At 52.6% G+C, this 12,660-nt stretch overlaps 1 protein-coding gene across 6 annotated transcripts in view; it reads right to left on the minus strand.

Moving 5' to 3' along the window:
- Scm (Polycomb protein Scm) overlaps window positions 1-12,660 on the minus strand; it is a 79,392-nt gene continuing 66,732 nt past the window's right edge. For all 6 annotated transcript variants that reach the window (XM_045762433.2, XM_045762441.2, XM_045762468.2 and 3 more), the window contains one exon: window positions 1-928. In XM_045762433.2, the coding sequence (XP_045618389.2) occupies window positions 794-928 (135 nt within the window). In that variant the 3' untranslated portion in view covers window positions 1-793. The remainder of the gene's footprint in view (window positions 929-12,660) is intronic.

Here is a 12,660-nt window from a genome sequence, read left to right on the forward strand (position 1 = left end):
TACAGTCTGTCATTATATATTTTTAACTATCTATATTGACAAAAGTTTTCCTTCAAGGATGATGCCAATTTACCCAAACAGAAATTAAATTGATAATTAAATATAAATACATAAATAAATAAATAAATAAATAAATAAAAAAAGTGCACTGGATATTTAAAATAATAACTTTCTGTGTAAGTTTTGGATAAGAATGATAACTGTGGACACAGACCATCACGATGCCCCGAGTGTAGGTAAACACCTTCCCTTTTGGCCAATTATCCTTGGCACACCATCAACTCTGTGCACCATCAACTCTCTCTGCCCCATTATTCCTGGCATGGCATCAACTCTGTGCCCCATTATTCCTGGCATGACATCAACTCTGTGCCCCATTATTCCTGGCATGGCATCAACTTTGTGCCCCATTGCTCCTGGTATGGCATCAACTCTGTGCCCCATTATTCCTGGCATGACATCAACTCTCTCTGCCCCATTATTCCTGGCATGACATCAACTCTCTCTGCCCCATTATTCCTGGCATGGCATAAACTCTATGCCCCATTAATCCTGGCAGAGCACCAACTCTGTGCCCCATTGTTCCTGGCATGGCATCAACTCTCTGTACCCCATTATTCCTGCCACAGCATCAACTCTGTACCCCATTATTCCTGGCACAGCACCAACTCTCTGTACCCCATTATTCCTGGCACAGCACCAACTACACAAGCCACACCTTCATAAAGTAAACATCCTCCGACAAGGCAGCAACATACCGCTCCAGACAACCCGTAGTTTTTAGTTGCACCGTTTACGTGACCAAGTGTTTACGTCCACGTATCTTGTTAATGAGGTTACAGATCTTGAGAGCAGGACCAAGCTTAAGTCCCATATACTTCATCATCATGTCACTGTTGAGTAATAACAAAGCCTTTCCATCGATCTCCTGAAAATATAGAAAATAAAATTGCACATGAATTTTTTTTTGGTAATTTCAACTTTGATAAATACCCCATTAATTTTTTATTTAATTCACTCGGAACATTGGAGATTGAACTCGGGCCATAACAGCACGAGACTGTTGCTCTACCACGCAAGCTGTGGATGCTTTGATGATCAAGGTGAATGATCTATGAATGTGCACAAAGTGTTGAAAGGAATGCCACTCAGCCGTATTCTGGTGAATTTTTTTTTGCAAATTTAAATAAAGGGGAAAGTGCCAAGCCATTGCGACTATTTAGCACTGGGAAGGGATCAGGATAAGAATAAGGGATGGGACAGGGGAAAGGAATGGTGCCCAACCACTTGGACAGCCAGGGATTGAACGCCGACCTGCATGAAGCGAGACCATCGCTCTACCGTCCAGCCCAAGTGGTTGGGAGAAGTGATCCACAACCTGCTTCCATACAGCTCGAGGAACAAGCACACTAATAAATAAAAAGTGAAGACCCTGAAGGAGTCCAAGTAACTCCAACTGCAGATCACCCGGGACAGATAAACATATGGAGAGGAGACCAATTGAGGCCAATGGGTTAGTAAGACTGGAAACTAGAGCTAAACTGACCAATTAGAAGCAAATATGATAAAGAAATAGACTTTAAGACACTAGGTACAAATAGCAGGAGGTGGAGCTCAAATAATTAGATTTGAGTTTTGATCATCACAGGTGATCAAAACATGTATACACCAAGATGTAAAACTAATAGTTAAGCAACAGGGAAACTTAATAATGACAAGTAGATTAACTGACAGGTAAACAAACCTGTCTATAAATTTATATTTTAAACCATTTACTGTGTATTTTACTTAAATACCTGTCGAAAATCTGTAGCTTAAAAATCTTAAATACCTGTACTCAAGCTTTGAGTACATATGAGAAGCTAGTTTCTGACCAATACTGTGCACTGTTGTTCCTTGGGCTAGTTCCTACTGATCTTTAGTTAGAATCTTGTGCAAGTTGGGAGTAACTATGACTCTCTTAGTGGTGTCCTCGATCCGAGAAATCTGAGCAAAAGTAACATATTGAGAGTGCATAGTGTACAACTTGCGCGCAGCGGTTGTGTAAAGTCTTCAACACCTCCTCGTGGTACTCCTGGTTCTGCAGACATTGAGGCCTCCCCCCTTACTGTAGCCCTAGGGCAACCTTCAGCTGACCCGCAGTAAGGGCCCAGCTGTCATGGACAGTGCGGGAAGGGCGTTCCTGAAGGTCGTCAGCCCCTGTCATGGGTTTTCGGCCTTGGCATCCGTCAACAGTGCGGGATGTCAAGTTGACATCCCGCAAAAGTTTTATAAACTGTTCACACCAGGTTATACTGGGGCTTGGCAGACAATGGACAATACTCAGTAAAGCTCAGATCAAAATTAAAAAGCCTTTCTAAGAGGCCTGACAGCTGAGTGGACAGCGCTTCGGATTCGTAGTCCTGAGGTTCCGGGTTCAATCCACGATGGAGGCGGAGACAAATGGGAAGTTTCTTTCACCCTGATGCACCTGTTCACCTAGCAGTAAATAGATACCTGAGAGTTAGACAGCTGCTACGGGCTGCTTCCTGGGGGTGTGTAACAAAAAGGAGGCCTGGTCGAGGACTGGGCCGCAGGGATGCTAAGCCCCGAAATCATATCAAGATACGTAACCTCAAAAAACAAGCGTTGAATGTAATGAAACGCCATTTTCTGGGTAAGTCCTGGAGGCTCCCCGGAGCTATCCAGGCTGAATGGATATGTATAACTTTCTGGCATCAGTCAATGCATGGAGTTCTTGCCTACCGGGGACCACGAGCCAGAACCTGGCCCCCTCTAGAGAGGCACGAGGAGCAATGGCCTATAGAAACCCCCTTGTGGCTGGGAGCATTCTGTCTGACTGGGATAGGCACCCAGAAAGGTAGGCGCCCCAAAACAAACGCCTATTCTGGTGAAAATATTGCTACTGAAAGCTGAACGAGTGGACAAAACTCCCCAAACAAAATTATAAAACTAGCATGACGTCATCACGTCGCTGCGCCACCATCTGCGCAACCCCCCCCCCTCCCCGGGAGGGGGGAGGGGGAGCCCTAGACCCTCCACACCGGCGATCCAACTGGCAGTTCTTGGCTGATGGAATTACTGGCTGGTCGAGTGCCTCTGGCTCCGGTTTTTGTTTCAGTTCTGTGCCTTGTGGTGTGGACTGTCTCTACCGGTGGTGTGTGAGCCAGGAGTAAGATTCCACGGTACTAGGGTTTACGAACGTCGTGGGCACGAGGATAGACCGCAGGCTGCCTGGACCGAATAACTCTGTGGACAACACAGGTGGGACACCATCAACGAAGCCACCTGGTCACCATACAAATTGTGATAGATCCGTGTCAGAAAAACCGGACGCAAAGACTTGAGGAGAAGATCGAACCAGCCACGTAACAGACTGGCCTAATCTGCTGAAAGAGGTGTAGCTGCGGGAACACCCCTGGGTTTGGACACCGAGCAAGCAGCGCCTGAAACCAAGGCTGGGCCGGCCACCAAGGAGCCAAAAGGATTACTCTCCCTTGATAAGTCTCCAAGCGAGCTAGGACTTGGAGCAACAGCAGAACGGGAGGGAGGGGGCCCACCTTCGGGAGCCCGTATGTCCAACAGAGCCAACTGAACGAGTCGGCATCGACCGTCCATTCCGTGGACAAGGAATCACGGACAAGGAACCATGACAGGCCATCCACCAGGATGTTGGACACCCCCCTAAATGTGAACGGCCAAGAAAGCCAAACCCTGAGAACTCAGCAGATGATTCACCTGAAGCAACCAGCCCCAAAGAGCCAAGGACCACATCAAACCCCCTTGATTCAAGCAATGAACCACCGGGGAACAGTCCAAATGGAGCTTGATCATTGATCCGCAAGTGACCCGAACTCTTCTGAGCGACATCCTCACGGCCGCAAACTCCTGCACCGTGCTATGTTCTCGACAGAAAGACGGACTCACCTCCCCTGGTCACAAAGCCCCAGCCAAGAAACGACGCATCTGTTAACACATCAAGCGAGGGCTCAGGTAGGCGCCAAGGCACTGAACCCCGAAAAACCTGAAGAGGAACCCGGCGACGCAACATCTGAAGTAAGGCACCCGGAGGCCGAACCCAGCGATCGCAAGGGGGTGTCCCCGAAGGAATCAGAACAGTCAACGAAGCCAAACCCCGTCCGGCGGGTAGACCATCACGGCAAAGTTCAGACTCCTGCACAAACCTTCAAGCAACCTCTTCGTGACCCGGGAGCCCTCAGAAACAGCTGAAGCCGGGACTGCAGCCACAGAAGAGCCGCCTGAGTGAGACAAGGAAGCAGTCCAAGAGTCCCACACAAGACCCAGCCAAGACTGAACCTGAGAGGGACCCAGATGGGACTTCCTCTAGTTCACCAGGAATCCAAACCCGGCGAGCTGGGAAAGAGCCAAATCCCTGGCGAGCAGACACATGGACTGGCTGGGAGCCCACACCAGCCAGTCGTCGAGGTAGGCCTGGTAAACCCCTAAGAGATGCAGAAGGGCCACAACAACCTGGGTAAGGCGTGTGAACACTTGTGGTGTCAGCTTCAAGCCGAATGGAAGGCAACGAAAGCAGTAAGCCTGATGCCCCACAACAAACCCGACCCAATCCCTGAACCTCGAATGAATCTGGAAGTGCCAATACACATCTCGGAGGTCCAAGGACACCATCCAAGCACTCCAAGGCTCCAAGAGGGAGCCGGTCGGCTGAGCGGACAGCACACTGGACTTGTGATCCTGTGGTCCTGGGTTCGATCCCAGGCACTGGCGAGAAACAATGGGCAGAGTTTCTTTCACCCTATGCCCCTGTTACCTAGCAGTAAAATAGGTACCTGGGTGTTAATCAGCTGTCACTGGCTGTTTCCTGGGGGTGGAGGCCTGGTCGAGGACCGGGCCACGGGGACACAAAAGCCCCGAAATCATCTCAAGATAACCTCAAGACGAACCTGGGACAAAGTAGTCATCCGAAAGGAGGGGCAATAGACCCAGGGCGTTCAGACGGGACAAGTCCAGAATGAACCGCAGGTTCATGAAACAGGCGGGGAAACCCACCTGAGGGACGAGGACATTTCGACCATGCCCAAGCGAAGCCACTCCAAGATAGAACGACAGAGATAGAGCGACAGAGAACGTCCAACCTACTTTGGGTCTGTGAGAATACTGCGGCCTGCTGGGAGCACAGCTGGTGCTGGCTCTGTCTGGCATGACGTCAGAGGCCTATTCGCCTGTGATTGGTTATGTCTCAACCGCCATATGTGTCAACTGCCATACCAGCCCATAGGAGGAGGGGCCACCCAACACCGCCGCAGGCCGCAAGAAATAACCCGAAACACCCACAAATTGTGGGACCAATGTGGGCGACCAGCGCGAGTCCAACCCCACTGCCCAGGGGAAAGGCTCCGGTCAATGGGACAAACCGGGAAAAAGCTGATGCCCATTATGCGAAATCACCATACGAGCAGAGCAATCACCGCACCGACCAGTCGTCATTAGTCCCAAAGGCTCCGCCGGTTCTGAAACTGGGACCACTGGCCTACCACAATGGGAGGAATCCCATCCCCAAGACCCTTCCGGGAAGATCCCCCACAGAACCCCTTGGAGAACCAACAAGTCTGACATAGAATGACAACTCAAAGAGCCCGCTTGCAGATACTGCACCACCGCAGACTCTGCAAACCTAAGAGCCAGGGCCCAAGCAGATCCACAGATTGAGTGAGCACCGCCTGCCGGCATGCGAGACGAGAAGCAAAGAACAGAGACACTGCCTCCCACAGGATTGGCACAAACAGCTTCAACTGTGCAGCAGACGCCCACACCGCCGAGGCCAGTGCACCAGACCATAGATCGGCCCCAAGCGCTGCCACGTCCTCCTCAAGCCAGTCTGAAGACAGCTCAAGAAGGGATAATAAACGCAAGACCAAAGGCAAATGGCCACGGGCGCGCAAGTCCTCAGCAACCAGGGCAGCCAAAAAGGAAGAGAACCTGCACATGAAGCTGTACAAGGCCAACATTCCGAAGAAGGGCAGGGGCGAACAAGTACGCACTGAAGTGCTCAAACTCCCCCCTCCCCCCAGGTAAACCTGTACAACCGTAAGGGCTACTAGGCACTCAAGTGTACGGGACTGACAAAACGTATGCCAAGCCCCCAACGAAACCATAGGACTGTCTGCTATTCAGGACGACTCCGGGACCTTGTAACATACCCAGTAGTGAAAAAGAAGAACCGAACTCGAAAGATGCAAGATCCATTATCGAGGAGTAATCCGGGTTGCGCAGGAGGCAAGGTAAGCCGCAATGGCCTCCCGCACCTCATGAGGTGGGATGCGAAAGATGAAAAACCTCCGAAAAGAAGGAATTGAAGTACCCAAGGGAACTCGGAACCGAACCCGGGGAGGGGCTGACACCATATCAAATTCGTACAAGGAAGGGGGATAAGAAAACCCCACTCCCTGCAGCAACAAGCCCTGTTCAGAGGGCACCAAAACCCAAGCAGGGTCAACTAGGCCCAATGCCCCCCTCCCCCAAAGTCAGCCCCTGCCCCAGGAACCTCCACATTAGGACCTGGGGCTGAGCCATCCTCCAAACCCTCCGCCTCAAAAGAAAAGGCAGAGGCCGCCAGAAAAGATGGAACGAAGAGAGCTCACTGGTCAGACCCAGAAGCACCAGCTGGAGGAGCGGGCTCGAGTGTCTCCATCGCCACACTGGATGGGGTATGCCCCGAAACTGCCCGAGTCTCATCACCAACTAAACCCTGCCCCGGCTCCAAAACCCTCAGATGTTTTGGAGCCGGAAGCAGGGGGGATGGGGGGTAGGAACAGTACGAAAAACAGCAGGGGAAGGAAAAAGGGATGCGGACGAAACCAAAGTCGAAGCAACTAACACCCCCAAGTTCGGGTCCCTATAACCAAAACGTGGCAGCCTCGGGGCATCCAGGTGAGCAACCTACAACGCGCATGCAATGCCAAAGCCGCCTGCACCTGTATACCATGATCAGTGAATTAGGTGAAATGGAGTACATGCAAGCAACACCACTCGCAGGACTCTGGGTCGAAAGTGTCGCTGACCCAACAGGCAGCATGACAGAGGCAAAACAGGTTTTTGTCACCCTGAGACAAGGAGACAGAGCAAGCCTCAAACTCGCACGAAGCGAGATGGGACCCAGGGAACGCATCTATCAGACCACTGAGCCCCAGTGGGGTTTACCAGGGCCCTTAGATGCTCTGCTAAGGAAAGCCCAGGCAAGGTACAGTACTGTGAACCGGCGCCCCAAACTACCAAACAAACTGCTAAAAGCTTAACTCCCGGGACGTGAACACTCACGGGGATCAAGTGGAGGACCACCAATATATATATAATAGGTACCAACACCAAGGGGCAGACCCCCTCCCCCACCAGGCAGGAAATAGAAAAACAAAAGCCCTGCAAGAGTACAACAACCCAGGTGGAACAGAGCCGGCCGCTGTATTATGGTAAAACAAGCTACACAATACTTTGCACCTCTACCAGTGACGAAACTACCTCCTACCCAGAGACAAACAGTGGCGCTGAAACACCCCAGCTGACCCCAAGGGCGGGCAATCACTGAGCAGCAAAAGACCTCAACAGAGGTAACCCCCCCAAAGCCACAAGGGCAGTACTTACAGGGCACCCAGGGAAGGTAACCCAAGGTGCATGCAGCCTGAGTACAGGTGAAACTACTCCTGGCTCGCACACCATCACTTGGACACGACCACACCACAAGGTACAGCACTGAAAGAGATTCGGAGCCAGAGTTGCATGACTGCCCAGGTCTGACATCAGCCACAGAACTAACGGTGTGGATAGCCGACGCAGGGGTCTGGGGCTCCCTATTCCTCCTCCGAGGGGGTTGGGGAGCTGCGCAGACAGCAGCACAATGACAGTTGTGATGTCATGCTCGTTTGCTCGTTTTGTTTTTGTTTGGGGGAGTTCTGTCCAACAGTTCGACTTCCAGTAGTAATATATTAACCAGATAGGGTTTGTTTTGGGGCGCCTATCTTTCTGGGTGCCTGACTCGGTCAATGGCAGACATAGAATGCTTCCAACCACATGGAAAAGGGGGTTCTATAGGCCATTGCTCCTCGTGCCTCTCTGAGGGGCCAGGTTCTGGCTCGTTGTCCCCGGTAGGCCTAAGAACTCCATTCGCTTGACTGATGCTAGGGACCTAATACATTCATTATCAGCCCAGATAGCTCCGGGGAGCTGAAGGGACTCCCCCCAGAAAAATCACAATCAAGTAACAACACAATACAGAAAGTTAGTGTATGGTTTTGCCAGCAAGACCAGCAGAAGAATAGACTGAATTACACATCCAGGAGTGGTCATCTCCCAGCAAATTCAGTACACCACAGCTGACACCTGTTGCCAGTACCAAGTCCTGAGAATATAGAGGCTATGGCCAGTGTCAACTGCAAAAATGGGAGGAAGATGGAGGACCCCCTCCCCCACCATTTCAAGCTACTAGTCACAGTATAAATGCAAAGTAACTGTGCAGTACACTGCAGAAAACCTTCACATATGCTGCATTCATCACAAAGGTGATGTAGAGCTGAGCCTGTGACAAGTGATTGTGGACCTCATACCCATCCTGCGACTGGTAGTGGTCCCCATACCCATCCTGTGAGTGGTAGTGGACCCCATACCCATCCTGTGAGTGGTAGTGGACCCCATACCCATCCTGTGAGTGGTAGTGGGACCTCATACCCATTCTGCGAGTGGTAGTGGGACCTCATACCCATCCTGTGAGTGGTAGTGGGACCTCATACCCATCCTGTGAGTGGTAGTGGTCCCCATACCCATCCTGTGAGTGGTAGTGGACCCCATACCCATCCTGTGAGTGGTAGTGGGACCTCATACCCATCCTGTGAGTGGTAGTGGTCCCCATACCCATCCTGTGTGTGGTAGTGGACCCCATACCCATCCTGTGAGTGGTAGTGGGACCCCATACCCATCCTGTGAGTGGTAGTGGGACCTCATACCCATCCTGTGAGTGGTAGTGAACCCCATACCCATCCTGTGAGTGGTAGTGGTCCCCATACCCATCCTGTGAGTGGTAGTGGACCCCATACCCATCTTGCGAGTGGTAGTGGGACCTCATACCCATCCTGTGAGTAGTAGTGGACCCCATACCCATCCTGTGAGTAGTAGTGGACCCCATACCCATCTTGTGAGTGCCAGTGGAACCCATACCCATCCTGTGAGTGGTAGTGGGACCCCATACCCATCCTGTGAGTGGTAGTGGGACCTCATACCCATCCTGTGAGTAGTAGTGGACCCCATACCCATCCTGTGAGTGGCAGTGGACCCCATACCCATCCTGTGAGTAGTAGTGGACCCATACCCATCCTGTGAGTGGTAGTGGGACCCCATACCCATCCTGTGAGTGGTAGTGGGACCCCATACCCATCCTGTGAGTAGTAGTGGACCCCATACCCATCCTGTGAGTGGCAGTGGAACCCATACCCATCCTGTGAGTGGTAGTGGGACCCCATACCCATCCTGTGAGTGGTAGTGGGACCCCATACCCATCCTGTGAGTAGTAGTGGACCCCATACCCATCCTGTGAGTGGCAGTGGACCCCATACCCATCCTGTGAGTAGTAGTGGACCCATACCCATCCTGTGAGTGGTAGTGGGACCCCATACCCATCCTGTGAGTGGTAGTGGGACCCCATACCCATCCTGTGAGTAGTAGTGGACCCCATACCCATCCTGTGAGTGGCAGTGGAACCCATACCCATCCTGTGAGTGGTAGTGGGACCCCATACCCATCCTGTGAGTGGTAGTGGGACCCCATACCCATCCTGTGAGTAGTAGTGGACCCCATACCCATCCTATGAGTGGCAGTGGAACCCATTCCCATCCTGTGAGTGGTAGTGGACCCCATACCCATCCTGTGAGTGGTAGTGGGACCCCATACCCAACCTGTGAGTAGTAGTGGACCCCATACCCATCCTGTGAGTGGTAGTGGGACCCCATACCCAACCTGTGAGTAGTAGTGGACCCCATAGCCATCCTGTAAGTGATAGTGGAACCCATACCCATCCTGCGAGTGGCAGTGGGACCTCATACCCATCCTATGAGTGATAATAAACCTCATACCCATCCTATGAGTAGTAGTGGGACCCCATAACCATCCTGTGGGTGGTAGTGAACCCCATACCCATCCAGTGAGGGGTAGTGGGACCCCATACCCATCCTGTGAGTGGTAGTGGACCCCATACCCATCCTGTGAGTGGTAGTGGACCCCATACCCATCCTGTGAGTAGTAGTGGGACCCCATACTCATCCTGTGAGGGGTAGTGGGACCCCATACCCATTCTGTGAATGGTAGTGGGACCCCATAACCCTCCAGTGAGTGGTAGTGGACCCCATACCCATCCTGTGAGTGGTAGTGGACCCTATACCCATCCTGTGAGTGGTAGTGGTCCCCATACCCATCCTGTGAGGGGTAGTGGGACCCCATACCCATCCTGTGAGTGGTAGTGGACCCCATACCCATCCTGTGAGTGGTAGTGGACCCCATACCCATCCTGTGAGTAGTAGTGGGACCCCATACTCATCCTGTGAGGGGTAGTGGGACCCCATACCCATTCTGTGAATGGTAGTGGGACCCCATAACCCTCCAGTGAGTGGTGGTGGACCCCATACCCATCCTGTGAGTGGTAGTGGACCCTATACCCATCCTGTGAGTGGTAGTGGTCCCCATACCCATCCTGTGAGGGGTAGTGGGACCCCATACCCATCCTGTGAGTAGTAGTGGGACCCCATAACCCTCCAGTGAGTGGTAGTGGACCCCATACCCATCCTGTGAGCCAAGCTGCAACCAGACACAACACACGATGCACCCAGATCAAATCAACCCAGCATCAACAACCCAGGGACCCCCTCCGGAAAGCAGCAGTCCCATACCTAGCCAGAAAAGGCGACAGCTGCAAATGAACAGAACAGCTACCAGGACCAAAAGAGCAGAAACCCCTAGAGGCCAATGCCAACAAGAAAAAGAGCCTACGCCAAAAAAACAGAACTGAAGGGGCACCACAAACCAAGGAGAAGAGAGGAAGGAGAACACTCGGTCTAACTGCCCGACTGCTCAGGCGGCGCATGAGCAGGCCGGAGGCGAAACAACACACGAGACAGCTTACGGAATGGCGAGGAAGTAACATCAAAGCCGAATGCAAGCCACAGCGGCTCTGCCAGCACCACACGTTACGAGACGACAGTATATGGCATAAGATGCTGGTCTCGGAACAAGCCGAATAGAGACAGAACTACACCTATGAAGGGACAAGAATAACAGAAGGACCGCAAGGAAACCTCATACTGCTGCCGAAACAAAACACGCAGGTGGGACACCATCAACGAAGCCACCTGCCCACCACACAAGTGGTGATAGACTCAAGTCAGAGAGACCAACTCGAAGACTCGAGGAGAAGATCGAACCAGCCACGTAACGGACCAGACCGATCTGCTGAAAGAGGCGGAGCCGCAAGAGACCGAGCAAGCTCGGGTTTGGACACCCGAGCTTGACACCACTGAATCGAGGCTGGGCCGGCCACCAAGGAGCAAAGAGGACTACTCTTTGCTCTGCCAGAGACCGGTCTCCGCCTGGAGACCACGCCGACGCAAAGAGATCCACCTCCGGGAGCCTGTACGTCCAGCCGAGCCAAATGAATGAGTTGGCGTCGACCATCCTTTCCGTGGACAGGAGGAATGAACCGTGACAGGCCATCCGCTAGGACATTGGACACCCCCCCCCCGAACGTGAACCGCCAGGAGAGCCAGACCCCGAGAACTTAGCAGACTAGCCACCCAAAGCGACACGCCCCAAAAAGCCAAGGACCTCATCGAACCCCCTTGGTTTAGGCAATGAACCACCGGAGAACAGTCAGAATGGAGCAGGATTGTCGATCCATGAGCGACCCGAACCCCTCAGAGGTGACATCCACACCGCCGCAAATTCCCACATCGTGCTGTGTGCCCGATGGAAGGATGAACCCCACCGACCCCTTGACCAGCCTGGTAAGCACTGGTCATAAAGCCCCAGCCAAGAGACGACACGTCTGTGAACACATCCTGCAAGGGCTTGGGTAGGCGCCAAACCGATGTCGGCGATGCAGCAACCGATGCAAGGCCCCCGGAGGCCGAACCCAGTGATTGATTGCACGAGAGAGACAGAAGGGATGTCCCCGAAGGAACCAGAACAGCCATTGAAGTCAAACCCGACCCGGCGGGTAGACCCATCACGGCAAAGTTCAGGCGCCAGCACAAATCCTTGAGCAACCCCCAGGTGACCTGGGAGCCCCCAGAACAGGCGAAGGCGGGACTGCAGCCGATGCAGAGACTCTGGAGGCAGAGACAAGGAAGCGGTCCGAGAGTCCCACACAAGACCCAGCCAAAACCGAACCTGCGAGGAACTAAATGGGACTTCTGCCAGTTCACCAGGAACCCGTACCCAGCAAGCTGGGAAAGAACCAAATCCCTGGTGAGCAGACACGCGCATTGGCTGGGAGCCCACACCAGCCAGTCGTCGAGGTAAGCTAGGACCCGAACTCCTAAAAGATGCAGACAGGCCACCATGACCCTGGTAAGGCGTGTAAACACGTAAGGTGCCAGGTTCAAGCCGAATGGAAGGCAACGAAAACTGTAACCCTGATGCCCCACA

This window comes from Procambarus clarkii, chromosome 14 (assembly GCF_040958095.1).
Source record: "Procambarus clarkii isolate CNS0578487 chromosome 14, FALCON_Pclarkii_2.0, whole genome shotgun sequence".
Classification (NCBI taxonomy): Eukaryota; Metazoa; Arthropoda; class Malacostraca; order Decapoda; family Cambaridae; genus Procambarus; species Procambarus clarkii.